Source organism: Trichoderma harzianum (genome assembly GCF_003025095.1).
Source record: "Trichoderma harzianum CBS 226.95 unplaced genomic scaffold M431scaffold_2, whole genome shotgun sequence".
Lineage (NCBI taxonomy): Eukaryota > Fungi > Ascomycota > Sordariomycetes > Hypocreales > Hypocreaceae > Trichoderma > Trichoderma harzianum.
The window spans coordinates 221,341-248,057 of NW_020209250.1; the positions used below are offsets into that span (position 1 = coordinate 221,341).

Sequence of the window (26,717 nt, forward strand, 5' to 3'; positions counted from 1 at the left end):
TCTTCTTCAAGGGTTAATTCATCCCCCTACAGCCCATTCCACGACCGTCCTGCCCGCCTCCAGGACCAAGAACCAGTCTGCAGTCTCCTCCCCGTCGTTCCCGTTGCATCTTTCGAGAGTCATCCGCCATCCTCGCCGTGCTTTCCGTCCATCATCAATTCTCAACTCCCTTCATCCCGAGCATCTCCACAACCCGCTTCAAGCTTCAGCTGGGTCTCTACTTCGTCATTGTGCAAGGATTTTTTATTCTACTCTCTCCACTGTCCCGACTCGACAACGCTCCCCTTCCGAGCCGGCCACATCATCCGCCAGACGACTTAGTTTGGCGATCTTAAGCATCAGCCTCCGCACCAAGTTTTGTGCTTCCACGGCTGCACCTCACAGTCTTTTGCTCGGTTGCTGGAATATTGCCCGAGCTTGAGACCGTGTCGTTGCTTCCTGTGCACTTCGGAGAAAATTGGCCTTGAATTCCTCTTCTACCTTCCACTGTAAGTCGCCATTGAGTTTTAGCCTTTGTCAAAGAGAGTTTCATTACCAAGCACGGCAACTTCCGACAACCCTTGTCTTATTCCTTTCCGTCTTCGAAATCTTCCGTTTGAGCAATCTGCATCCTGTTCCATCGCCCTCAAGGTCCAAATTTTTTCTTTTTACTCATGGACGTCACCGTGCCATGCTCGTGGACCAGACTTGGGTCATTTAAACCATGTGTTGTTCCCTCTCCACCACGCACCCTATTCCGAACCTCGAACGGTATCCTTTATTGTTTAATGTCGATCACCTCGTGCTGACAACGTACTTTCCCATGTGTCCAGATCATCCTACCTAGATACTAGCTTCCCAGTCACTACTCTTCCTCTGTTGCCCGCCCACGAGTCCGACAACAAGCCCTATTCTTTTTATCCTATGATATAATTGGAACGAGCGTGCAAATTAGCAGCATTTAACAACGGTAATTTCGTCGCCGTTGAATAATTTGCAACATCTCTTATAAGCCGGATTACATCATCAATACCAGACAAGGCTTTTTTACTCTTCAAGCAATACCCCGGCAAACGTTCTGGGAATGCCTTACACGCCGCCCTCTCACCGATCTCCCGCCTCCTCAGCGACTGCTTCTCCGGATGTCAGCCGACGCTCATCAATTACCTCCGGCCAGAAGCCTTCGCTCCCTCGCTCAGCCTCGTACCTCAGCAAGAACCGTCGAACACCGTCTGCACCCCCGGCTGTAGAGTCCCACTCTACACCATCTCCTCCCTATGGCTCTTCCGATGAAGTCAAGAACGCCGGTACCCCTCCTGTGAGCGCAAGCCTCCGCAAGTCACCCCCGCCGGTGACTGACGACCGGGGAATTCCTAATGCTGCCATCATCTCTCCGCCCGACTCTGCCTCGTCAGATAGCGAGGATGACAGCCGGCCGGAGATTCGAGGGAGGAAGCTGGGAAAGCTCAGGGATGCCGTCAGCCAGATTCCCCAACCCCGGACACCATCACCCCCAAGCAAGGACTCGAGGCTAAGCCCTGGCGACGTTACTCCTCGAAGCATCGTGCACACTAGCTTCAGTGCCATGAGCCTAAGCGATCTTCCCAAGTCGGGACGCCGGGGCCATGTTCGATCTGCAACCGATCCCAATGTGTCAGCTATCATGACATCTGCTGAGAACTCCCAGACTGTCTCGGAGGACTCGGAGGATGACTTGAGGCCTAAACCGCCGATGGTCCGCAAGAAGTCCGGCGAGCTGGTCCGACCAGCTCTCCGTGGACACAAGCGACCCTCTAGCATGCCTGGTACTCCTGTTTTCGCCAAGGCCGTTCACTTCGATTCTCATTTGGAGCACATCCGTCACTTCCTCCAGGTCGACCGACCTTTGGCAGTTAGTGCGGGCTCGTCTCCGGTTGAGAACTACGACAGTGATGCCGAGTATCCCTTCCCGGGAGGCGAGAAGAGGACCGTTGCACGAACACCGCCGTTTGACTGGCAACTCATCACCAACAACTTCCCCCACGACTCTCCATCACGACGGGACCAACCTGTTCGCCTAGAAAAGGTTTGGCTGTCGCCTGATCAGAAGTCGATGCTGGGTTCCGTCGTTGTCGCCAACATGTCCTACCAGAAGCTGGTTGTCTGCCGCTTCACTTTGGACTACTGGAAGACAACTTCAGAGGTCGTTGCCGAGTTCAGCCACGAGATCCGCCCCAAGGTTACCCGTGATGGTCAAGACCGCTTCCAATTCTCCATCAAGTTGTCAGATACTGCCAACCTGGAGATGAAGACTCTGTATTTCTGCATCCGCTACAATGTCAATGGCCAGGAGTATTGGGACAGCAACAGCTCTGCCAACTTCCAGGTCGACTTCCGGAAGCAATTCAAGCCGCAGAACGGTAAGAACGGCTTCCAAGGCGCCCAGTCCCGGTCGAGCAACAACAGTCTGCCACGGAGCAACCGCAAGCAGACTCCTACTGCTCCCGGTCGACAGGTGCAGATGCCTCTTTCGTTTGATGATTTTGATAAAAAACCAAAGTTTAAGTTTGATGACCATATCAACGACTTCTTGGGCGAGCACAACACTCCTGGCCTTCGCCTCAAGACCAAGTCGACCAGCAACTTGGCTAGTGATAACATTTCCAAGGGTCTGGGCCTGACCGCTCCCAGCGGACTGGCCTTTGCCAACCGTTATGATTTTGGAGCTTCACTGAGCGCTGCCGTCCAGGCCGCCAAGGACTCTGCATCCAAGGACAAGGATGCCCTCTACATGAAGAGGAACGTCCGCGACAGCCCCACGCCCATGAGCATGAGCTTCGGCCCTCCTCTGAGCGCACAGTCTGCTTCGCAGTCCAGCCAGCCCGCCGCTGCACCTGCTGCCGCTGCCGCTGCCGCAGCTGCTGCTTCTGCTCCTTCTTCGCCCCCTGTTGGCCTTGGCCTCGGCCTCGCCAGCTCTTCCTACGAAGAGCTCGTCAGTAAATACTGCTTTGTACGTACCCCTGGAGACCACTTCAGCGTCCCCCAGCCGCCCCAGCCGCCTTCCGCCGTCTAGTTGTTGGAACAAGGAAAATTTCCCGCCGTCATGCAACAAAAATGGAGGGAGGCTTGAGGAGCGATGGGCAAGACTATCTGAAAAAAAAATTGATGAAAAAAATGGGATGGAATTGTGTAGCTGACATTTGGCTTTTTCTGTACTTACAGTTTGGTTCGAAGACATCGACCACGACGGTGGCGACGACCAAGAGCGAAGAGATCGAGGGCATCAGCCCGACTACGGTGTCAGTGGCGACGATGGCTCACCCTCTTCACCACACCGGTCCTGCAGCTCACCACAGCCTTCACCACCCCATTGAGATGAAGCTCACCCGCCCCCTGACCGCCGATTACCTCGCGGCATCGCACTCGTCTCCTCTCGACTCTATATCCTCTGTCCTCATCAGCAGGGACCAGTCGTCGACGCCCAAGTCGATGCCTCACATGAGGTCGCCTTCGCCGTCTTTTTCCACATCCCCAACTGATGCTCCCTTCTTCGCGCAGCAGATGATTCAGCAGCGATTCCGTTGGGGCGCAGAGCCTCATACCGCTACCGCCATCCGAGGCTAGATTGTCCACGGAGGCGGTTATCGGATGAGGACAGCTGCTATTTGCCGCATCTTTCTCGGTTGACGGTTTTATTTTTTATTTTTACAAACTGTGAAGAACAATTTTTTCTACACGAAACAACTTGGTTTGGGTTTGGACAGCTGACAGAGCAACGGATGTCCCATTGTTTTTTTTTTATAAAACATTGCGAGGTTTTCATATGACCTCGTCCATTTTTTACTGGCCCCCCAAAAATCGGAAGGGGCCTTTGCTTTTCTTTTTGTTCACAGCAACAATTAAAGAGCGATAATTGTTGTACTTTTTTCCTTTTACTCTTTTTCTCTTTACTTGTATTTTGGCTTTTTGTTTTAGCTTCTGGGAGTTTCGGCCGCATACGATACGGATTCGTCTTTTTTTACTGCTTGGCGCTCACAAGGGCATTGGGATTGCTGGTGCTGTTTTTTCCTTTCCGCTTTCTTTTTATTTTGCGCTCTGGGTTCGGTTCATGACAGGTCTTGCGTTGGAGTAACTTCGCCACTACGGTTTTCTCCTCTACTTTGTGTTTCATTTTTCCTACGGGAGGTTTTTCTTCTTCTCCCGCTTTGTTATACGTCTTTCACGGCTCCAGACCGTTATGAACAAGCGGACCAGGCGGATTGATAATGACTTGTCAACGCTCTCATTTGTGTTTTTAAGGGAATGGACTGAAAGGCGGCCGACGGGTTGGTTCTTTGGTCCAGGGTGCATTGGGCTACTACGAGCAGGCGGGGAACGGGAAAGGAAAAAGTCGGTTGCTAATGGTATTGATTCGATTGGTTCTGCGGGCATTCTGGTACTACTACTACACAAAGAGAGAGATCAGGCATAAATGAAATTGCCTAGATTACAAACAAGATGTTGTGCTCAACAATCCCAATCCCCCTTTGTGCTGTGCTTGTGTTGTGATTGCATGTGACTGCATGTGATTGCCTGTCTATGCTACATGGCAGGCTTGGCTTTTGCTTTGGCATCGACCATGGCCCACTTGGCGGCGGCATTCGCTTGGAAGGGACATGGCGTGAGGACAAGGTAAGCAAGCAGAAGGATACAAAGAGAGCCAATTGGGGTGTTGGATTGGCCGTTTGGTTCACGATGTCTATTGTACCAGGTTTGCTTACTCCCAAGCGAGGACTTGGCCTGGTAATACGGAGTCCGGATACGGAGCACAGATACGGAAGACGGATACTCTTACGGGTATGGGGACCAGACATACGATACAAAGCACTACTCGTCATCGTTCACAGCAAGTGAGCATTCGCTATTCGGCATCATCGCTCTCACCTTTTCGTCATCCATCCAGATAAGAGTCGGAGTCAGCAAAAGCCATCGGCGGCGATGAGCTCGGCAACTTTGCGGGGGCGAAGTGCGTGCATAGAATGGTGGAAGTAACAAGCCATTGCATTGGGCTGTGTTGGTTGTTCTTCCTGTGTGTGGTTTGGTTCCATGCGGCCGCGAGAGATGCATCTTTGCAGTGCAGTGCGTATCAGGGCGTATAAGCTCTTGTTTTTTTTGTTTTTTTTTTAAAAAAACCAACCGGAGGACTAGCCTAGAAGGAAGAAGAAGGGACTATCATTTTTCTTTTTCTTACGTTCTGGGCGTGAGCGAGTTTCTTCTAGACTAGGGGAGGTTTTTTTCTTCCTCGTATAAGAGGAGAGAGGTGGCGAGGCGACGACGTGCATTCGGACGTGCATTTTTTTTGGGCGGATGTGCATGAGAAGGGGGAAAAGAGGGAACATGTGTTGAGAGAGGAGTGGCTCGTTTTTATAAGGTTGCTTATGTCTTGGTGCCTGACGATGGGGAGGGGGAGGGGGGCCTTTTTTATAGTAGTACGAGTAGTATTATGTTATTTATTTATTTTAATTTATATATACGGAGTATCTCTTTTTTGATAGGGGTACGTGTAAGATGCAATGCATGATGGGGGTTGCAGAATGGATGGAGCAACGGAGTGACTCCGTGCGAGTTACTCGTACATACATACATAGTACTCATACATACGAGTTACGTCCCCAAGCGGGCGACTTGAAATGGGGGGAGTGAGAAAGGAGCAAGGGCGTGCGTGGATTGAAAGGACCTGATAACGGACGGGGAGGATCGCGAATGAGGATTTTATGGACCAAACTAAGCGACGAGGGCTTTTGGGGGATGGCGATGCGGCTGGGGTTTTTGGCCTTGTTCTTGATTTTTGGCGGAGCGAGAGCCCGTTGCTTGTACTTATTATCTGTATGGAGATGGAGCAAAGGAAAACGCATCGATTGTGGAGAGCGAGAGGAAGAGACCCATGGCTTTGTGGAGTCCAACGTTCTTGATTGAGAGGGTCGTGCATCGCGAACATGGATTTCGAAGGCGTTTCTGTACGAGCATGTAGCTGTCTACATATGCACTAATACACGTTGGTTAATGTTGTATCCTGGCCTTGCCTTAGTCACATCGCATGGCTCCAGCTGCGGGCTGGTGGAAACGGCCAGCGGACTCTTTGTTTGTCGTTGCTTGTTTTGTTTGTTGTGCCTTCGAGATGCATATCTAGGTGCTAATGCATATGCCAAAAGACGCCCGTCCCCCAACGTCCAGTGAGCAAGAACAATGGCAATGCATCACATAAGTAGGATGCAAGAGAGGAGAAATACATCCGCTAGTTACTCCGCGGCAAGGGCAACATGTAAGCGTCATTGTGATGCTGGGGATTGACAGACACAGCTGCTGGAGAATGGTTGAAGATGCCAAGTGTGTTTTGGTCTACTGCAGGGCTCTCTCTTTTCTCTCTCCTTTTTCCCCTCGTCTCCTCTTTTCGGTGTGGGACGATTGATTAAGCACCGATTGGCTTGCAAGTGCCGTTGGGCTCTGAGCCGTGGTTACATTACTAACTGGTACAGTAGCTCGTACATACATGTGAAAGGCTTCAGAGAAGAAACAAGGGTTTTGGGGAGCTGTTTTCCGTTATGAGAAGTAACTAACTCGGATTAGAAGGGGAAATCGCCGAGTTGACGTGGTCAAGTTACTCTTTGCAACTCTGCCTTTACAGGTCATGCCACATTGGCTTGTTGAAGCGCCAAAAACGCTACGGATATGCAGGGTATGTAATAGTTGAAAGAAGAGCTACTGCCGGCGTATACGAGTGACAGAAGCACAAGGTAGCTGGTTTAGCTGTTTGTACTACTTTCGTAACTATGTCTGAATTGGGGCATTGTGCCAATTGATCAGGTTTGCTCTCTACGGAAAGCGTGCCGATGATGAACGGTGCAACGAGCGCCGCATACGCAACGTTGGTGGTGGCGGCGTTTCCGAATGGCTCAACAGGCTATATTGGTTGCTGGCCCGTGCGAATAGCTGTCCCGTCCGGCGAGATAACAGCTCAATTAGCAAACCGCTGCAAGTCAAGTTATCTATAGCTGTGACTAATTGGAGACTGGAATTATCAGCCATTTGCCACCGTGCTTGTGACTGAGACAGCCGAGACAGCTCATCTTGTAGATGCCAACATTGTGGCGAGAAGACGTCAACGTTCTTGTTCCACAACAGCTCTGACAGCTATTTAGTATCAAGAACATTGAAAACGAAAACTCGAACAAGGAATGAGCCGATCAGCCGCATCTGTCCCTTTCGGCGACTTGGAAGGGCTAGCCTTACGGCTATCGCGATTCGGCTCGAGCCCTATCCAGTATGGCCCCAAACCAGCACTGCCACGATTTTTTCTTTTCTATGAGTAAGAGGTAGCCAAAACCGGAGATGAGAAGACGAAAAACATGTCTCAGTTTGGGAATTGCGGCTCTAGCAAGGGCGGGTTTTTTGGTCTGGAACAGCGGGAACTTGTGGTCTTTTTTTCCTTCTAGACTTTCCTTCTTCCTTGGTGGTTGAGACAGCTGCCACCGAGTAACTAGTATGAGTTTGTAAAAGTGCCACCTGAACTTTAATGCTTCAGCTCTTCCTGGGACCACTTTCTCGAGTCTGCTTGGTGGTTTCGATTTTGTTTTCCATTTCTTTCTCTTGACTCCACGGGAGACTCCTGTTTCATAATTTGACATACCTACACCGTGGAGGTGGAGGGTTAAAAAAAGTAAACCTATAAGTTGGCTGCCGTCAAGCATTCTCGAGCCAAGCCGAAACGAACATGTAATCGATTCTCACCAACGAGTGCGGGCGCTCCGGTCGAGGGAAACAACAACAGAACCAAGATGCGTACCGCCATGACGGCTATAAAGCACTCGCCAACGCTGCAGAGCCTGCGGAGCGACAGCTGGCGCAGCGAGAAGCGCGGCGACGTCTTCTCCGCCGAGCACTTTAAGCGCAAGAACCAGTTCAAGCGGCTGATTCTCGCGTGCCTCGTGCGATGGGTGATGACGGTGCTGCTGGTTGTCGGGGCGTATCTCGTGCTGTGGAGGTATTCGGTGAAGGAGGCCATGTTGAGCAATAAGAAGAAGGAGTTTAACACGTTAATTATTGCCATTTCGATTGCGCTGGGTCTGAACATTGCGAGTTCGATGAAGCACATGGTGAGGGAGTTGAGATGGTGGGTTTTGAGCTGGTACGAGTGGACGCCGAGAGAGGTAAAACAAAAGCTCCGATTCACGCGAGGCATTTCGTAATGGCTGATGTGTTGATGATGGTACAGGCCGATTGTATTCTACAGAGCGAAAACTTTAGCAGTCTCTTCACGCTGGGCTACGTGACACATCGCCATTGGGTGAGGGTCTATGTTTTGTTTTGGGTGTTGATCAATGTTGTGAGTAACGGCAATCCTCTCCCTTTCTCTTTGACGAGGTTCATCGGGAGCGATTCAACTAAATGTGAATCCGGTATTAGGCTTCGCAAATAGCCGTTGCGACTCTCGGCTTGACTTACAACATCAATCCGGCAGACACGGTGGCCGTGACGAAACCCGGAACCGTCTCGGTGCCGGATATGAGCAACATTCAGACAAATAAAGTGCTTTCGACTAATTCACAGGCCATCAGCGCCCTGCGATACACAGCAAACAAGTGCGTCTCGAGAGAAACAGAAATAAAGGGATGCATTAACTAACTCGTAGCACAGTTATGGCCTCATTGCCCTTGCCTACGGATACGGTGGAGTCGACGAGATTCCCAAGCCCGGCACGCTCTTCGACACCGACGCCAATCTGATGTACTGCAATCAGAACTCGTGCCAGTACATCTTCTACGAGGCAACCCCAGATGACCTGTCATACTACCAGATGGTGGCGACGAATCGATCGATTTCGACCCAGGCAACGTGCCAGGGGTGGAAGGTCCTCAAGGGAGGAGACGGGACCCAGCACACGATTGTCATTGGAGACGCCAACCGGACCGAGTTTACGATTCCCGCCCTGAATGGGGCGTCGCAGACGACCTTTATGGTTGATCCCGATCGGGGCTCCGGGCCAGCGTGGGGGCACGTCTTGGCGTTTGAGGCATCGCCGACGGATCCGTGGTTCTACAACTGTAATGTTACTGTTGGAGCAGTCACCAATGTCGAGAATCCGGTGCAAGAGGTTGGTGTGAATGTCACGACGCTCGCTGCCTCGGCCATTGCTCTCCAGGGCTACGGCGCCTCGACTTTTGGAGTCAGCACAAACAGTACCAGACATTTTCAGTTCCAGAGTTATCCGGCGGAGTCCTTTTACGGAGCAATTCAGGGAGGCAATGTGACCGGTATGGGTCAGGTGATGGCTTCCTTTGCCGTTGGTGTTGTGGCCATCACGGCTCAGGTAAACACCAACATCAATGCCCCTGGATTGCTGCCGTTGAAGGGCATCAGGCTGGACATTACACAGTGGTTATATGTGCATTTGATCTTGGGCCTGACGGTGGGACTGCAACTGCTGCTGGCGGTGATTGCAGCCGCAGTGGCGAGCAGGGTGACGGTGAGGGATCACAGCTGCGTTGGTTTGGCGGCGGCGTTGCAGCCGTTGCTGTGGAGGCTGGATTATAACGGAGGGGCGAGGATGGCGAGCGAGAAGAGGATATTTGAGAAGCTCGGGAATAGCGTCAGGATCAGTTATGAGAAGGGGAGAGGCGGGATATACTGCATCAAGGTAAAGGATTAGGAGTAACGCTTGATCCTATAGATTTAATCATTAATGTTGACAATATAACAAGATTGTTGTTGTTCGGAGTGAATGCTATATGAGGAGAAGAGTTTTACACATCACTGGATGAGATGCAAAGGCTGAAGACGGCTGAGCTATGCATGTCTATTAAACGGCTTAACTCCGAGATGAGTGCGAAGCAGTAGATCGACTATCGGTCTCACGTCATACCATTCTGAGAAACAGTCGTATACGCATAACAATATCGTGGATAAGGCCACATTAATATCATTTCATTGCTAGGATGACGTTATGAGAAAGAACTTTTCTTCGGCAGTTGTTTTTCGCGGATTCGGTGCTGGCGGCTATCTGATGGCATTGAAGATCTGGTTTGCTTGTTTTGGTTATAGTCGCTTATACGAGGAACTGTCGCGGTATTAACTATTGAAAACTATGTGAGAAGGCGAGATATGCCGATAATTCCATACTGAGAGAATATATTTGCAAAGAGTCAAACTCCGTTATAGGGCCGTTACCAATTCTCCTTGTGGCATTATCTCGGGATTGTATAAACAAGAGTCGAAGCCCACGATGCTCTTTAAATACGCCTCTCTTCCACTAACTCAGACGCGATGCAACTCGCCATTCCTGTTCTGGACAACAGTACCCTTGTCAAATCCTCATGGTCACCCCACAACCAGCGCCACCAAGCCCGCTTCTCTCTCCGAGCTACGAGTTGCATGACTTGCTTATCCGCGCTAAGCTACTGACGACAGCCACCTCGGATTGGATTATTGCCCGGGCTGAACCGACCTTTGAAATGAAGTCTCGTCAACTGCTCCTTAACCTCTCCCAAGATGTGATGGGTGCTCTCCATACTTTTGCACCTTGATGTCCAGGAAACTGTGTACGCCTGTAAGGATTGGTTGTTCTGTCATTATTAGCACCTAATACAGACACCATGTCGACTACTGTTACTCACGTTTTCATAACGGCCACCAATAAGCTGGAGCCCGACGACAAACATGCTAGGAAGCGGATACGGAAACAGGCCATGAGCAAGTCTGCCCAGGCCAGGCGGAAACGAGGCGACTATGGACAGCATAATCTAATTCAGTACCCGGCTGAGTATCTGCCCTGCAGTGACGGCAAATCTGATCCCCAAGTTTCGGTGAAAGTTCTCATCCCGGCTAGTCTCGCATCCAGCTCATACGAAAAGATGAGGATACGGTACAATTTCGATCTCCTAGATCTATCTCAGTTGACATCATTCCACATCAGCTATGCAACGGCAAACATCCTGGCCAACAAGCCCACCATGTTGACTGAGGTGCTGGGCCATCGAGATTGGTCTTACCTGAACTACTTGCCGGGCCGGATCGGGCATAATAGCGCTTTAGACAAAGCTGCCGCATGTGTAGCCGCTCGAGCTCAACAGTGGCTCTCTTCGCCTTCTGAGCCCGTGTCCAGCAGCATCTTGAAGCTGTACTCGAGCGCGTTGGCGGCTCTGCAGGCCGAGCTGCAGTGTCCTAATGCATGTCTTCGACCAGATGTGCTCTGTGCCACGCAACTCCTTGGGATATACGAAGTGAGTTTTTGATACTTGTAGACAAATGATTCCACTATTGTCGTATGCTTACGCAACTACCAGCTCTTGAAAATGTCAACTGAAGACGCTTGGAGATATCATTCCACAGGAGCAACTGCGTTGATCAAGCTTCGTGGCCCCGGACGCTGCGAGACTGATTTTGAGAAGGCATTGGTGCTGTCTCACGTCGGACAAATCGTAAGTCTTCCTTTCTAGTCCGCAATCTTCTAAAAGACAAGAAGAAAGGTGTGATTACTAAAAACTCACTTCCAGTTCCACGAGGCGCTTAATGTCAACCAAACTTGCTTCTTGAGCGATGATCCGTGGCAGGCTGCATTGCGCTCCATCCCCACAACCGACAATCTATTCTCCGATAGGAGCGAGCCCATTATATCGCTTTTGACTACGGTATGCCGCGTACCGGAATATTTTTATAAGACGACGCAGATCATATGCGTCACTCGCCACGACACACCGGCCGGCCTGATTGATGATGTCAAGAACAACCTGCAGCTGCTTCGTCTCCAACTCCTGCATTGGTACGAAACATTCTTTGGGCCAGCCTCATCGGATTATCCCAAAGTGGCAATAGACAAGGACAGGAAGCATGAAGCTCTCGGGTTCAGCTTTGCCGTGTCCATCATACTTAACCGTCTGCTTTTCTGCTTGGATCCGGTGGAGAATGCCCTCTGTGAGGAGACTGCGCAGGACAGTGCTTTGAAAATTCTAATGATTGCCAACCAAGAGCTCTCGGCCGTATCTCAAGCTGAGCTTTTCATGGCAATCAAGTTCAAGGTTGCCAAAGTTACCCTTGCTACAGCTGAAAGGTGGAGGGATTGGCGGATGAGTGTGTGTACTAAGTCTAGCCCTCTGACGGAAGCACTGATTATGCCAAAGGACATCTTTGTTGATTGGTGTCAACGGATGGGTTGGGAGACTCCTCGTCAGCCTTAGTTGAAAAAAGACAAAGGAGAAAAAAGAAACCTAAAAACAACTAGATAAAAAAAAAGAGGAAAAGAAAACGAATGCCGTAGAATATGTTTAGTTAGGAGACAAAGCGCCTCATTTGGACAGAGTAATTCACGGGTATATCAGCTCCATGTAGACGACATCTTCCTTATTATATAAAACACTTCTTTATAATCGCCACAGATAGGCTATCCCCACGACTTTTCTGTTTAATATTAATTCTGGCATGATTGATACCCGGAACAGCTTTTCTCTTTGATTCCAAACTAGCAAAATAACTCTATTGCAACCTGATGTCACACCCCTGCCAGGGTACTGGTCCCTCGAAAAAGCTTAGCGCCCGCATCTTCGCCGCTTCGTGATGCCGAGAAAGAAACCGCTCGAAGTTCCCCAGAAAACGACAAGGGTACAGATTTCCGGGAACGGTTTAGCGGCGCTTCCCCGAGCTACGCCGGATGGCTTGATCCTTCGCCCAGCGGAAGAGAAGCTGCCGGTGATGCCCGTTTTGTAGAGACAACGCGAGAAGCGAGGAGGAAAGCATGTGTAATCTTTGGTGAGCTTTGCGGATGTATGCTTCGTCGGATTTGTAATTGGGCCGATGTTGACGTCGGTTGCGTTGATGTGACGATTGAGTTGAGTTTCAGGGCAACAAAGCATCTTGCAAATCGTCTATATAAGGTGATGGGATCCCCTCTGGAGTCGAGAATCATTCACACAACAAACATTCAAAACCAATCAACACAATCAACACACACACTTTCAACCACTTTTAGCTTACACACCTTTTACTTCCACAACCTTCAAAATGCCTATCGGACACGTTCTCCTCCACGTCGCAAAGGCCAACTTTGCTTCCACCGTTGAGTTCTACACCACCGTCCTCAAGTCTCTGGGACTTCAGAAGCTCCCCGGCTTCCCTGAGGGCATGGTTGGCTTTGGAACTGCTGGACCCGAGTTTGTCCTTCTCTCTGGAGACAAGACCTCCAACGCCCACGTCGCTTTCGCTGCTGCCGGTATGTAGTAACAACACTCTTCTCTACGCATATCGCTCTCTCTTATAGAGTGGTTCATTTCTATACAGCTGCTAACTCTAAACCACAGATTCCAATGCCGTTGACGCTTTCCACACCGCCGCTCTCGCTGCCGGCGCCAAGGACAATGGCGCTCCTGGAATCCGAGCTGGAATTCACCCCAAGTACTACGCTACTTTCATCCACGACCCTATTGGCAACAACATCGAGGCCGGCACCCTGACTGCTTGAGGGCGACTCTGAGGCGGCGCATTGAGTGAAAGGGCTACTGAATGAATTGGGAAATCTACTTGGCTCAGATGTGCCAGCCTCAAGCATTGAATTAGCTCGTACATGAACATAGCGATGGGTATTTAGAAAACTTGAATGAAAAAAACTTTTGGCCAAAGTATCAATGCTTTTATACCATCAGATTTGTGATATTTCATGTCTTAATTGTCAGTAAAAGTTACTCGAGCGAATGGTTGTATACGCTCAAGCTCCACTGTGCAACTATTCGGAGAGCAGCTGACCTAGCTCTAATAGGAAAGTTTCTTCGAAACTACTTTGTACAATCAGCTCCGTAAGATGACAAGCTCAATTCTTTATCTCCATAGCGCATTTCGTAAGCATTTGTCAACGAGTTGAAGCGTTTCGCAGAGTTGCGACAACACAACGAGTTGCTCAACTCTTTCAGCCCAGCGAAAATGACGCATCCTAGGCCGCATTTGAATCACCTTGTTTAAACTTTGGACTTCTTTCAGCTTGCATGCTTACGCCGTTTGCTGAGGTTTTTGTGCGGATCCCGCGGAGATGGCGCAGTTTCTCCAAATGCCGACAGCCAAGCCGCCCGACGTGCCGCTGCTGTGCCGCTCGCTAGGGTAAAGCGGTTATGATGTAAGTCATGATGTATGATGGAGCGAAAAGTAAAAATGGAAAAGAAGGATTCCAAATTGAGGCTGGTAGAAGAATTCTAAATCTAGACAAATAGAAGACATAGACTATATAAGAGAGACAACTTACTTTCCTATTGACTATCATCTCTACAATTTCCAATAACTCATACCTCCTCTCTCTCAGCATATTCAACCTCAATCACAACCACCACAATGGCTGCACAAGAAGGACGAGCTCCGTACCCGCCATTCACGCTGGAGACGGCTCAAGTTAAAGTCAAAGCCGCTCAAGATGCCTGGAACACCAGGTTCGTACATCCCATCCCTTTCACTTCTTTCAATCGCAACTACTTACCAAAAGCCTGCAGAAACCCAGATGGTGTTAAAATGGCATACACTCCAGACTCAATCTGGCGCAATCGCGGCACATTTCTACAAGGCCGCGATGAGATCAAAACGTTCTTAACCGATAAATGGAGCAAGGAAGACGGCTACCGACTTCGCAAGGAGCTTTTTGCCTTTACAGACAACAAGATTGCCGTGCAGTTCTGGTACGAGTGGCATGATGAGGCAGGCCAGTGGTGGCGCACGTATGGGCTTGAGGACTGGACTTTTGCCGAGAATGGGCTGATGAGGAAACGTCAGATGAGTGGAAATGACGTGAAGATTAGCGATGCGGAGAGATGGTTCAAGGATGGCGTTGATGTGAATACCGTTGACATTTCCGAGAAGCACTGGTGAGGGAGGCTATTTACTTGAACTTTGATTAATTAATTTTCAATATATATAAGCGAAAGTCGTTTTACGGTTTCCTATTGACATAAGATGTGCAAGAACGGGCGCTGAAGCGTGAGCCGCAACCTATCGCCCAAGATTGAGTTTCGAGGATCCTAGGGTAAGAAATAGTGCCCTTCTCACTTCATTGTGACGATTCTTTCAGATTGAAACTTCAACTACAAGGACTGCAATGGCCAACAAGATCGGTCGCTGTGCTAGCCAAACCCTTGATATTGATGAAGAAGTGTATGTAAGCTGGTTACAGTGAAAACATTCTCACACGCACAATCCACCGACCAGTGAGTTGGATAGATGAGCTGTCAAATAATGGTTCGCGAGAGCGTGAGAATAGGATTTGTCAAGATTGATCACGAAATATGGTGAGTAGGCTTTTCAGTTTATGTGCCAATGATGCACGCATATCGTGGCATCATCCTCAGGATGCCCAAAGACCTGAGCTTAATGGCACTGCTGAGTAGATCAACTCGTCTCCCATGTCTCCAGCCATAAGAATCAGATCTCTTCTTACCCGGTTTAACGTCTCTTAAGGATAGTTTCTATGTTGTGATTGAATCCGTCCTTTAGCTCCTGTGAATTCCTATGACTTCTGGAAACAGTGGCCCGCATCGCTTGGAGCATGGGCACCAAGATTGAGTCGAATGTCGCCTTTTCACTTCCATTAAGATAAAAAATAAGCCCCCAACAGCATTCGGAAAGAGCAGGTTGTTCATCCTGACGTCCTCGAGAGATTCTCTCTTTTCGCGCCCCTTGTAATCATATTCTAGGAGCTCTAGGCGTAGAAAGATATATTTCACAAATATCCGAGGGTTTCGCGTCATGACACTGCCAAATTCTTCGATATCTAATTGATGTAATGCAATGTACATAAATTTTCAAGTTTCAAGCTTACCATTCTCGAGGGATGGCAGCATTGGCAGACCTTCGGCGGGCTTGCTCTTTAAGATTGCCTTCTATTCGCATATAGGGTGATCAGATTGACTTTTTTAGGATCATTATCCGCAGTTCTGGTAGCAGAAACAGCCAGGATACGCGTGGATCCGACATTTGATCGGTCATGTTGGCGATCTTGTGAAAAGTTCGGAGTGTGATAAATGAAGACACAGAAGTAGAAACAGTAGCAGAGCCGACAGAGTCACCAAAAGACATTGTAGCTGAACAGCCTTTTCGGCCTAAAATGATGGCATGTAGATATATATAATCGAGGCACAAATTGAATCACGACGAGGAAACGATGAGGAAATTCGCATTGAGGATTCGGTGGCTGTTGGCGACCTTCGCGTGTCGCCAGTAATAGCCTTGGGCATTTACCCTGGAGTCGAGAGTTCGGCAATTCGGGTTTCTGGCATCTGAATGTTAATACTGACTGGATCGAATCAGCGCGGTATCGCTAAATGAATAGCAATGAGCGGGACTTCAACTTATGAACTCGTGAGTATTTTCATAAGCGAAGTGAGAGACTTCCACGATCATCTCTCCTGTATTTGAGAATTGACCTTTTCAGGGTGTGAACCTGGAGAACTCAAACACGACGAGAATGCGCCACGAGAATGGAAAGCTCGCCAGGGGCACAATTTGATTTATTTGATTCAATTGATTCATTGGAAAGCAATTTCTTACTCACGTAAAATGGCGTTTGATTAGCCAAGAAATGCATCCGACCATCGCCATCATCGCGACGACCAAAGCATGGAATCTTTGTCGCTCCTCTTGGCACGCCAAAACGGCCCACCGCGTCGAAAGTGCCTGGTGGATGTGATTTGATTTGATCCAAGCCTAGCAGGGGCACTTTTTTGCCAATGCCGAATCCGGGGTAGCGTGTCGTGTCGTGGCGATGGGCATGTTCCAGAGAGATTGGCCATCCATTGCATTGTGCTGAAATGGCTCCGGCTTGAGGACATTGGCTATTTATTATGTCTTCAGGTGCATCCATAGGCTCCAAATAAGTACCATCTTGGGCCAGAAGGCCGCGGCCAGAGCGTGTAACTGATGTATGATGGTCTTGGCCAGCGGCTTCCAGCAAGGGTGATTCCTGGGTTTGATTGTGGAATTGCTATTGGTGGGTGTCTATGGGATCGCTGCAAACCCGCCGATCGTCATGTCGTCTCGTCTGTCTCTTTGCTCGACGCTGTGATACTCTGCAAAGCCATTCATACTTCGTATTCACTCTTGTGCTGATGATTCGTCCAGCACAAGCACAACAAGGACCATCTCGGGGCATAGTCGGAATTATACTTGATTCATCCCAGCACATGCAATTTCGCTGTCAACGAAGCGATTAGCCTCGATGGCCTCCGATTCCAGGACCAAGCCCCATAATATTAAGACAGCGCTATCTTGGCGTTGCGGCAAGGTTAAAAAAGGTCCCTGCTGATGGTGCCAGCCACAAGTTAGCACCGACTGGGAAGTTTGTTTTCCTACCTTACCGAACGAGCCAAGAGCAGATACAAAAGTCCGCAATAGTCCTTCGAACTAGCACCACGACAGAAGAGGTGCTTGATAAGGGAACATGGAACTTTGTCCTGGCAGGGGTTTGAGGGTTGCTGTGTGAAGCCAACTGATATCTTTGCCAAGCCGGCGGGGGGAAGGATTTTCTGGTTAGACCCTGCACTTTCGCGAGAGCTGTTTGCGTGCTTTCATTAAAGCCTGCTTCGCAGCTGTCATCCAGATAGTCATCAGGCTATCTTCGCGTGGCTCGCGACATCTAATTGCGGGCGTGTTTGTATTGGAGTCCAGATGGTTCTTCATTGACACTCTTGAAACACGACACAGGAACTGGTTCTACATAGTCGAGCCTCGATGCTAGATGCGAAAAGCAGGCAGGACACGATTCGAATTCTTCGTCTGTCCTTGCGCTGCGTCCATTGGCGAGGAGGCTTTGCGTAGCTTACAGGGGCGGTGGTGCAACGAAGACGATAGATGCTCCGTACCGAGTGCGGAGCAGTTCTCGTCGGCAATCATAGCTAATAATCAAGCTTACCTCGAGCTTTGACCTGCATATCGGCCAACAGCCGCTCCCAAGCAGCAGCGGAGCCCTTTTGCCGTAGACCGGCGGCGCAATACAGTGGCCTGGCGGGTTCTTGCATCAATCCCCTCGCTCGCCCTCTTGTGCGTCCGCATAAATCGTACCTAGGTCAACAATGCCGTACCACTCGACCGAGGCTTTGATGAAATTGTTCCATGGAGCACGTCCATGTCCATCCCCCACTTGTCAATATACCTCACCGGAGCATGCCGGCCGCCAGATGCTACCTAGGCGGGCCAGGCCATTCTGACATCTCGTCAACCGTGTAGAGAAGGGGCGCGGTGGAGAGCCGTGTTGTAGTTATTTGTTATGCATCACCAACACAATGCAAGCACTCGTACAGGAATATTGTCCCGGATGATCACGTATAAAGAACGCCACCTATCTGCGGCCATCCAAATATATTGCATCCCTGTGGTCCGTCGCACAATTTCTCAGCGTCACGGGTGTCTGTCTTCGACTCTTTCCTATAGGCCGCTTTGATAAAGACGTATAACTTAGTTCCATTACAAGCACTGAACGCTCCAACGAGCGATAGTCGGGCCTCTCATTGCAAACGTTCCGCATCGGCCGGTGCCGTTTTTGTTCCGCCTCAGTCGCTGTGGCTCGAGCCTTGACATGAGGCTGGTTCGCCAACGGCCGACTGTCCCAAAGAGGTAGGTGAAAATGGTAGTGGCGATTGGAGATCTAAACGTCTGCCGCTCCTCTCTTGGAAGCTGACCCCGCATATAACCTCATCGCGTGCTTCAATTTCTGACCTCGGAAGCTGCCCAGACAAAGAGAGAGATCTTGGCGGATGCAAAGTCGCACAAAGATACTACCGCTATCGTGAGGCTAGACATGGGGGAAGCCGGCTGTGAACCCCTGGCGCCACAGCGGCAAGGGGACTAGTGAACGTTCAGGTCCCAGCCCGTCGTTGTCCTTTGTCTTGCCTGCCGCATGAGAAGCGCGTCCTGGATGGGCGTTCTAAGTCGTCGTGGCGACGAAAACCCCGTTCTCCAGGGTCCCGAGAGGTGCTTCTGAATCAAGCCGTGCTTGGCAGCTCGAGCTGCAGGGCCGCGGGATGGCCTCGAGGGAGTGAGTACTTATACCGGGAGACATCCCCTTCACCCTAGATGATGTTGGCTTGAAGAGGGCAGAGAGCAGCTTTCATTGTCTCTACTCATCGTTCCGCAAGCATTGCGCCGTTGCAAATCCTTTCCATAGTCAAACAAGTGGAAAGTTCAAGATGGTGCGCTCAGCTGTGTTTCTGTCGCTGCTGGCGACCATCTCCGGGGTCATTGCCCGCGGCTCTGGCCAGACGTCGAAAGTCGTCCCCGGCGCCTACATCTTCGAATTTGAGAATGACCAGGTGAGTCTCGCTCAGCCGTTGGCACTGGGCACGTTGCCTACCGCGGTGGCAAATGCTGACGGGACTCCAATAGGACACGGCCGCTTTTTACAAGCAGCTTAACGGCGAGGGCTCAACTCGCATGAAGTTCAACTACAAGCTGTTCAAGGGTGTCTCAGTCCAACTGAAAGACCTCTCCAACCATGAGAGCAAGGCACAGAAGATGGCCCAGCTGCCCGCGGTCAAGAACATGTGGCCCGTCACCCTCATCCAGGCCCCCAACCCAAAGGTCGAGTGGGTTGCCAGCAGCACCTCTCCTGCTCTGCAGGCAAGAGATGTCAGCCCGACTGATCCAAACAACTTTCCTCCCCACCAGATGGTCCAGATTGACAAGCTGCGGGCCAAGGGATTTACAGGCAAGGGCGTTAAAGTTGCCGTCATTGACACAGGCGTGAGTAGAAACCTATTGCCCTTAGGAGCCTCCCTTTGTTAGACATTGACTTACAAAGATGATAGATTGATTACACTCACCCTGCTCTTGGTGGCTGCTTTGGCGCAGGCTGTCTGGTATCATTTGGTACTGACTTGGTCGGTGACAACTACAGCGGTTTCAACACCCCTGTGCCTGACAACGATCCCAAGGACTGCGCCGGCCACGGCTCTCACGTCGCTGGTATCATTGCTGCCCAGGAGAACCCATACGGCTTCACTGGTGGCGCTCCCGACGTCACTCTTGGTGCTTACCGAGTCTTTGGCTGCGAAGGCCAGGCCGGTAACGATGTTTTGATTGCTGCATACAACAAAGCATTTGAAGACGGTGCTCAGATCATCACTGCCTCCATTGGCGGTCCCTCTGGCTGGGCTGAAGAGCCTTGGGCTGTTGCCGTCAGCCGCATCGTCGAAGCTGGTGTTCCTTGCACTGTCTCTGCCGGTAACGATGGTGACCACGGTCTTTTCTTCGCCAGCACGGCGGCCAACGGAAAGAAGGTTCTCGCTGTTGCGTCTGTTGACAACAAGAACATCCCAACCGTCTTCTCCCTCTCCAGCTACAAGGTCGACAATGGCGATTCCCAGCAGTTTGGTTATGTCTCTTCCGCCAAGGCCTGGAAGGGAGTGACCAAGCCTGTCTACGCTGTGACTCTCGACACCACAATTCCTGATGATGCCTGCTCACCTCTCCCCGATAGCACCCCTGACCTCTCCAACTACATTGTCCTTGTTCGTCGCGGTACCTGCACCTTTGTCCAGAAGGCTCAGAATGTTGCTGCCAAGGGCGCCAAGTACCTCCTCTACTACAACAACATTGCCGGTGCACTGTCCGTCGATGTTAGCACTGTAACTCGGATTACCGCCGCCGGCATGGTTCAGGACTCGACTGGTGCGGCTTGGATTGCTGCCATCAAGGCCGGAAAGACTGTTACCTTGTCAATGGTTGACCCGGATTCAGCCACCAAGCAGATTCAGTTCGCCGACAACAAGGCGACTGGTGGTGCTCTCAGCACGTACACATCCTGGGGACCTACCTGGGAGGTGGACGTCAAGCCCCAAATCAGCTCTCCTGGTGGCAACATTCTGTCCACCTACCCCGTCGCTCTGGGAGGATATGCTACCCTTTCGGGTACCTCGATGGCCTGCCCCTTGACTGCTGCTGCTGTTGCTCTGGTTGCCCAGGCTCGCGGAACCTTTGACCCTGTCCTGATTGAGAACCTGCTGGCCACAACTGCCAACCCCCAGGTCTTCAACGACGGCGCTCAATTCTACGACTTCCTCGCTCCCGTCGCTCAGCAGGGTGGTGGTCTCATCCAGGCCTATGACGCCGCTTTCGCAACCACTCTTCTGTCTCCATCCAGCTTGACCTTCAACGACACTGACCACTTTGTCCGCAAGAGGCAAATCACCCTCAAGAACACTAGCAAGCAGAGGGTCACCTACAAGCTCAACCACGTCCCCACCAACACATTCTACACTCTGTCAGGCGACAGCCCCTACCCGGCTGCTTTCCCCAACGACGCCATCGCGGCTCACGCCTCTGTCAAGCTTGCTTTGCAGACAGTGACGCTCCCTGCTGGAAAGTCCATCACCATTGATGTCGTCCCTACTCCTCCTAAGGGCGTTGACGCAAAGCGCCTTGGCCTGTGGTCCGGCTACATCACAGTCAACGGCACAGACGGCACCGCCCTCTCTGTCCCGTACCAGGGCCTGACTGGTTCCCTCCACAAGCAGCAAGTCCTTTTCGCAGAGGATTCTTGGATCGCCAAGTCCACCGATGAGAACTTGAACCCTGTTGAGAACGGCACTGTCTTCACCATTCCCGCCCCTGGTAATGCTCAGTCCACTGATGTGCTTCCCTCCCTTGTCGTCAGCCCGGCTTTTGGTTCCCGGCTCATCCGTGTTGACCTTGTGCTCCTGTCGGCTCCTCCCAAGAACACCAAGATCAAGACGACCAAGTTCCTCGATACTACGTCCATTGGCCAACCCGCTGGAGCACCTGTTCTCTGGGCGAGCCGTGGCCCGACTCCTCTTTCGTGGAGCGGCGAGCTGACTGACAACAAGTTTGCTCCTCCCGGAACATACAAGGCCGTCTTCCACGCGCTGCGTATTTTCGGCAATGAGAAGAAGAAGGAGGACTGGGATGTCAGCGAGTCTCCTGCGTTTACGATCAAGTATGCGTAGATGGATGAAGGAAGAAGCGAGGAGGGAGATGGGCTTGCATCATTATGTAGCTGTGTGATAAGGATAACAAAAACAATAATAGTATATGACTCTTTTTTTCTGAATGCCTTGGTTTATGCTGTGAATCATTAATTTGTCACTGTCGTCACATATCGTAGAACAGTAGGAGGAGAGTCATGTGAAACATCATGTGAGCAATCACGTGTCGACCCCAAGCACCCATTCCAGCATCTCCAAAATTCTCCAGACCAGCCGAACTCCAAGATCGGCCCCAGTCTCACCCAGCCCTCCAATCAGCATCACGCCGTCGCCCACCAACGGCACCAGGCAGCAGGATTCTGCGATGATGGGATTCGCCGGTTGTCGTTCTGGGTTACCAGCAAACCCCCACCGGTCCAGCGCTGCGGGGACGTGAGAGCCAGTCCATGGAGAAAAGCCGACGGGATGGGCGACTTGATAGGACAGGACACACACTCACACTGTCTGTGCCACCGCAAGGCAGCGAGTTTCGAGTCGATAACGAACGTTGCTTCGGGGATCGCGCATTAGCCCGTTGAATCCGTTCTGAGTCTTGTCTTGTCTGCTGAATCTGTGTCGAGGCCAACGTCGTTTGCAATTCGTTTGCCTGATCCGACTCCGACTCCTCGAGGCCGCATTCGCATTCCTTTCTGAGGAGTTGCGAGTTGCTTCTCACTAGGTTTTTTTTGTGCTCACTACCGTTGCACCGGGTTTGCCTTTGCCCACCCTTGTTGAGGGTCTACTCTATTCAACAGGTGCCTGCATAAGGTTCATCTGACCCCCGTTGCCCGATTGACGAATTGCTCGCCACGGCCTGCTCTTGGAAATCTTTGCGACGCTGCTTACTGTAGCGCTGCGATGCGTCGCGCTTGAATCAACTGTCGCAGACTCTTATCCGCCCTGCAGCTGCAGTGTCAAAGGTCAGGCGAGATTCCAGCTTAGATCCGCTTTGAGTATCCCCGATCCAACCGGGTGCCGTCCCAGCGCCTGATAGCAGCAAGCGCTCACCTTTATCAAACGGGGTCCCCCTTCAGGCAACAGCAAATCTCCAATATATAGGCAGCGATAGGGGGGAGAGCAGCATTCAGCCTTTCCCCATTTCTCACCCAGCAAAAGGAAGGATGGACCGAATTCTGCCAATGGGCGGCTTCCAGCTGCCCTTTCAGCGTCGCTTAAGCCGTCTTTACAATGACACCAAGAAATCCAGCGACTTTGTCAAGGAGCCTGCCCAGCATGAGGATGACCCCGAGATCAAGGCCCTCTATCGCAAATTGCGCATCCAAAAGGACCGCTTTGTCAGCTGGGGACTGGAGTGGTCAGATCCCAACCAGTCTGCCGAAATCGATGAGTCTCTCTCCAAGGCCGGCCTGAGTGAGGTCGTTGGCAGTATCATGTCCACTATCAAGGACATTCTTGCTGAGGCTGAGCCCCTATGGCTAAGCTATAAGCGTGTTGTTGAGGGCGTCCGACCATCGCCAGATCGAAAAGCACCGTTGGTCCAATGGGACAAGGGCCGGTTCGAGGATCTCATCCGGGATCTCACTGCCTCCATCGATACTCTCTACGACTTGTCACGGATGCGCTCGTCTGAGGCCTTGAACCCGCAAGTGACCAAGTCGACTTACAAGTCGGCCGCCGCCGAGGGTGACTTTAGACCATTCGAGTCAACAAGGATGCAGACTCCTCAGCAAATCGACCCCAGGAGTTTGACGCACCTGCAACCTATGCAAGATGGACTTAGCACAATATCTGAGTCTTGTCGAAACGTTGTCTATATGAGCAAGACGGCCTATTCCGAGCTTACGACCCAGGGTGCTACTCGACAACCTTGGGCTCCTCTTCTCCTTGAATATGCCAACTTTGATCCCATCTATTCGACCACGGGTATCATGCCCCCGATGGCCCGCTTTGAGAAACTCTCGGCCGGTCTTCAGCAAGATCCTCAGAGAGCGCCTGGCTCTTGGACTGGTCTGCCTCGTCTGCTTGGCTACTTTGAAGACCTGGAAAATTCTCGATTGGGCTTGGTATACCTCTTTCCTCCTTCGTTCAACACTCTCGCCTCCAATAAAGTGAGCCAAAACCCACAGTATAGCCTGCCCACTCTGAGTGATCTACTTGCCCGTGGCGGCTCGGAGCCTCCCCTAGAGGCGAAATTTCGATTTGCATACAACCTTACCAATACGGTGTTTGACCTGCACGCTAGAGGAATCACTCATGGCAACCTCTCTGATGTCAACATTTCATTCAGCAGAGCTACTGCGGCGGGCCCTGGCGATGAGAAGGGCCTTGTTGATATACGCCGCCCTGTGCTATCATCGTTTGACGTCTTCACTGAAGAGCTTTCGCCCGAAACCAAGATATGGCGGCATCCTCTCGACCCTCGGGCTGCACAGGTATCGCCTCTTCCTCAATCCACTGACGAGAGAGTCCTGGAAGTCTACTCCTTGGCGATGATACTGCTGTCCATTGGATTGTGGACGAAGCTAGAAGATCTCGCGCCCAGGGCAGCGCCCACGACTGTCCCTGAATCTGCTCTAGACACGCTGGCCATTAGATGTGGTACGTTGTACATGAAGGCCGTCCAAGCCTGTTGGAAGGTTGTCGACGAAGAGCTCTCCGGCGTGTCCAAGGGCGAATCACTGCTTTCGGCCGTTCAAATGCGTGTCACTCGATTCTTGGAAGCCTGCTGTATTTTAGATGGCGTCAGCGGATTCGAGGAAAGGTTGGGCCAGGAATCATCTCCTGTCGAAGCTCCCACTTTGGCCACGGCTGGGCCTTCGAAAGACACCAAAGATCAAAAGTCAATGGCCGTACCTGTGCCCCTTACCAAGAAGGCACCTCTACCGCCAACGCCAACACCAACTTACCTCAAAGAGCAAAAAGTTGAGACAAATGGTACGTTGTTAGCAATATTTTCCGTTAGTGATGTTGGGGAGGCAAAAGCGTCTAACAGAAACCAGAACCCGAGATCAAAGAAAGCAAGCCCGAAACCAAAGTCCGATTATACCCTCATGTACCCCTGCCTCCTGATGTGGTGGAGAAGTGGAACTCCATTCTCATGCCTCAGATCAACACTGCTCTCAAAACTTTCTATCGCAAACACCCAGAGTCGGTCGAAATATCTCTTGAGTCTGTGGGGCCAAGCCCTCACCAGACTAGACCTACGGTTTTGGTCGTCTGCACATCTGTTGGCAAAGTCCGTGCCATCTTAAACAAGAAGCTGAGCGAGCTCTTTGACGACTCTACAGGATTTGGCCTCAAGGTTTGCCGCGGCAGCGTCATTCGATCACGGAGACAGGCAGGCGCAGTCATGAGATCCATGGCACGGGGAAGCAGGTCTGGTGGAAATCACGATAGCGATGATGACCACGTCGAAGCTGTGAACCCCGAGTACCAAGAGAGACCAAACAATGGCGCAAGCATCGGAGCTTGGATTGGGGATCGTCACTTGCCACCTGTGAGCTTTGGCGGCCTCGTCATTGTCGATGACAAGGCCTATGGAATGACTGTTCATCACATGCTTGATGATCCGGATCGAGACTTTGGTCCTCCTGATACAATGCGCAGCAGCGCCATTCCCGGTCGGGAGTGGTCCCCTGAGTCGACGTTTGGAAGCTTTGACAGCGAGGACTTTTCCTACGAATTGTCCGACACAGAATCAGAGCCATATTCCGAGACAGACCTCACCAGCGACTATGATGATGAGGAAGACGAGGAAGACGAAGAGTACAATGAGCCTGGAGACATACCTGGCATAGAGCCAGGATGTGGTGATGGTTATATCGTCACTCAGCCTGCTCTGGATGATGTCGAGGAAGGGTTTTATCCCTACGCTGAGACTGAAGATGAAGACCATCTTGATACATATAGCTTGGGCGAAGTGTACGCCTCGAGTGGCATTCGCCGCAAGCAAGCCAATGGCTTGGTCCACGAGGTTGACTGGGCCCTCTTTGAGTTTTCCGACGGGCGCCTGCCAGACGACAATTATATTCCCAAGATTTCGGATGATACAACCCAAAGATCGCGCAGTCTGGGTAAGAGAAATACAAAGAATCAGCCAATGATCCGGCCGACGACGGTGGCACCATGGTCGTCTCTTCCAGGTCTCGAGGTTCAGTGTGTCGCACGAACAAGTGGGACGCAAACTGGACAGATTCTACCGGCCCTGACCAGCGTCAAGATTTACGGACGCCAGTCACCCAGTCATACGTACCAAATCGCTAGCACTCCGTCGCCGGCGTCAGGCCCCTCTGCAAAGCCGTCCATTCCTCTGGGTATTCCTGGAGACAGTGGCGCCTGGATTGTCGATCGACATCAAGGGCAGCTCTGTGGACACGTTCTTGCCTGGAGCCCGCGTAAACATGTTGCGTATATCTGCCCGATGGATGTTTTGCTCCTGGACATTGCGCAAACTCTGGAAGCAACGGAGGTGCGACTACCGGGTGGTGAACCCGTGGTGATGCTCCATGATCCCGAGGAGCTTGACCACACGCGACGATTGGCAGAGGATGATGATGAGGCTTTGGAAGAAGAAAATGATGAAGAAGAGGAGGAGGAGGAATATGACATGCCTCCAGCCCTCGTGGGCCAGCCATCGAGCCCAAAGAGAATTGCGACACCGGTTACCTCGTCGAGTCCGATTATCCTGGAGGTTGCTGAGCTGCCGGGGATTACAAGGCAGATGGATGGTATGAAGATTGGTAATCGAAGGGTTGATTGCAACGTGTAGGTGGACAGGTGTTGGATATACACTGGGTTTGGATTTTAAGATAGTTTTGGTAATGCTAT

At 51.2% G+C, this 26,717-nt stretch overlaps 9 protein-coding genes across 9 annotated transcripts; 7 read left to right on the plus strand and 2 right to left on the minus strand.

The window, feature by feature from the left end:
- Nucleotides 1-1,063: 1,063 nt before the first annotated feature.
- Nucleotides 1,064-3,582, plus strand: M431DRAFT_75626 (carbohydrate-binding module family 21 protein; the record flags this gene model as incomplete). Its single annotated transcript, XM_024922364.1, has 3 exons — nucleotides 1,064-2,029; nucleotides 2,111-2,968; nucleotides 3,181-3,582. The coding sequence occupies 3 exons, from the start codon at nucleotides 1,064-1,066 to the stop codon at nucleotides 3,580-3,582; spliced, it is 2,226 nt and encodes a 741-aa protein (XP_024778214.1).
- A 515-nt stretch (nucleotides 3,583-4,097) lies between these two features.
- M431DRAFT_279962 (hypothetical protein) lies at nucleotides 4,098-4,988 on the minus strand. Its single transcript, XM_024914005.1, has 2 exons — nucleotides 4,384-4,988; nucleotides 4,098-4,183 (listed from the first exon to the last, which is right to left on the minus strand). The coding sequence occupies exon 1, from the start codon at nucleotides 4,833-4,835 to the stop codon at nucleotides 4,440-4,442; it is 396 nt and encodes a 131-aa protein (XP_024778215.1). The 5' UTR covers nucleotides 4,836-4,988; the 3' UTR covers nucleotides 4,098-4,183; nucleotides 4,384-4,439.
- Nucleotides 4,989-7,772: 2,784 nt separating this feature from the next.
- On the plus strand, nucleotides 7,773-9,643 carry M431DRAFT_477748 (hypothetical protein; the record flags this gene model as incomplete). Its single annotated transcript, XM_024915602.1, has 4 exons — nucleotides 7,773-8,144; nucleotides 8,210-8,320; nucleotides 8,401-8,576; nucleotides 8,632-9,643. 4 exons carry the CDS (start codon nucleotides 7,773-7,775, stop codon nucleotides 9,641-9,643), a joined length of 1,671 nt encoding a protein of 556 aa, XP_024778216.1.
- Nucleotides 9,644-10,586: 943 nt separating this feature from the next.
- M431DRAFT_515738 (hypothetical protein) lies at nucleotides 10,587-12,361 on the plus strand (the record flags this gene model as incomplete). Its single annotated transcript, XM_024920280.1, has 3 exons — nucleotides 10,587-11,213; nucleotides 11,277-11,411; nucleotides 11,487-12,361. The coding sequence occupies 3 exons, from the start codon at nucleotides 10,587-10,589 to the stop codon at nucleotides 12,165-12,167; spliced, it is 1,443 nt and encodes a 480-aa protein (XP_024778217.1). The 3' UTR covers nucleotides 12,168-12,361.
- A 353-nt stretch (nucleotides 12,362-12,714) lies between these two features.
- M431DRAFT_133008 (hypothetical protein) lies at nucleotides 12,715-13,598 on the plus strand. Its single transcript, XM_024912493.1, has 2 exons — nucleotides 12,715-13,195; nucleotides 13,284-13,598. The coding sequence occupies exons 1-2, from the start codon at nucleotides 12,988-12,990 to the stop codon at nucleotides 13,442-13,444; spliced, it is 369 nt and encodes a 122-aa protein (XP_024778218.1). The 5' UTR covers nucleotides 12,715-12,987; the 3' UTR covers nucleotides 13,445-13,598.
- Nucleotides 13,599-14,301: 703 nt separating this feature from the next.
- Nucleotides 14,302-14,829, plus strand: M431DRAFT_74626 (hypothetical protein; the record flags this gene model as incomplete). The annotated part of the gene is made up of 2 exons (XM_024922244.1): nucleotides 14,302-14,396; nucleotides 14,457-14,829. The coding sequence occupies 2 exons, from the start codon at nucleotides 14,302-14,304 to the stop codon at nucleotides 14,827-14,829; spliced, it is 468 nt and encodes a 155-aa protein (XP_024778219.1).
- A 716-nt stretch (nucleotides 14,830-15,545) lies between these two features.
- On the minus strand, nucleotides 15,546-15,755 carry M431DRAFT_68135 (hypothetical protein; the record flags this gene model as incomplete). Its single annotated transcript, XM_024921754.1, has 1 exon — nucleotides 15,546-15,755. A coding segment is annotated over one exon (210 nt), but the record flags the coding sequence as incomplete, so codon positions are not given.
- Nucleotides 15,756-19,136: 3,381 nt separating this feature from the next.
- Nucleotides 19,137-21,911, plus strand: M431DRAFT_477752 (hypothetical protein; the record flags this gene model as incomplete). The annotated part of the gene is made up of 3 exons (XM_024915604.1): nucleotides 19,137-19,259; nucleotides 19,333-19,689; nucleotides 19,755-21,911. 3 exons carry the CDS (start codon nucleotides 19,137-19,139, stop codon nucleotides 21,909-21,911), a joined length of 2,637 nt encoding a protein of 878 aa, XP_024778221.1.
- Nucleotides 21,912-23,050: 1,139 nt separating this feature from the next.
- On the plus strand, nucleotides 23,051-26,658 carry M431DRAFT_490162 (hypothetical protein; the record flags this gene model as incomplete). Its single annotated transcript, XM_024916767.1, has 2 exons — nucleotides 23,051-24,824; nucleotides 24,890-26,658. 2 exons carry the CDS (start codon nucleotides 23,051-23,053, stop codon nucleotides 26,656-26,658), a joined length of 3,543 nt encoding a protein of 1,180 aa, XP_024778222.1.
- Nucleotides 26,659-26,717: the final 59 nt, after the last annotated feature.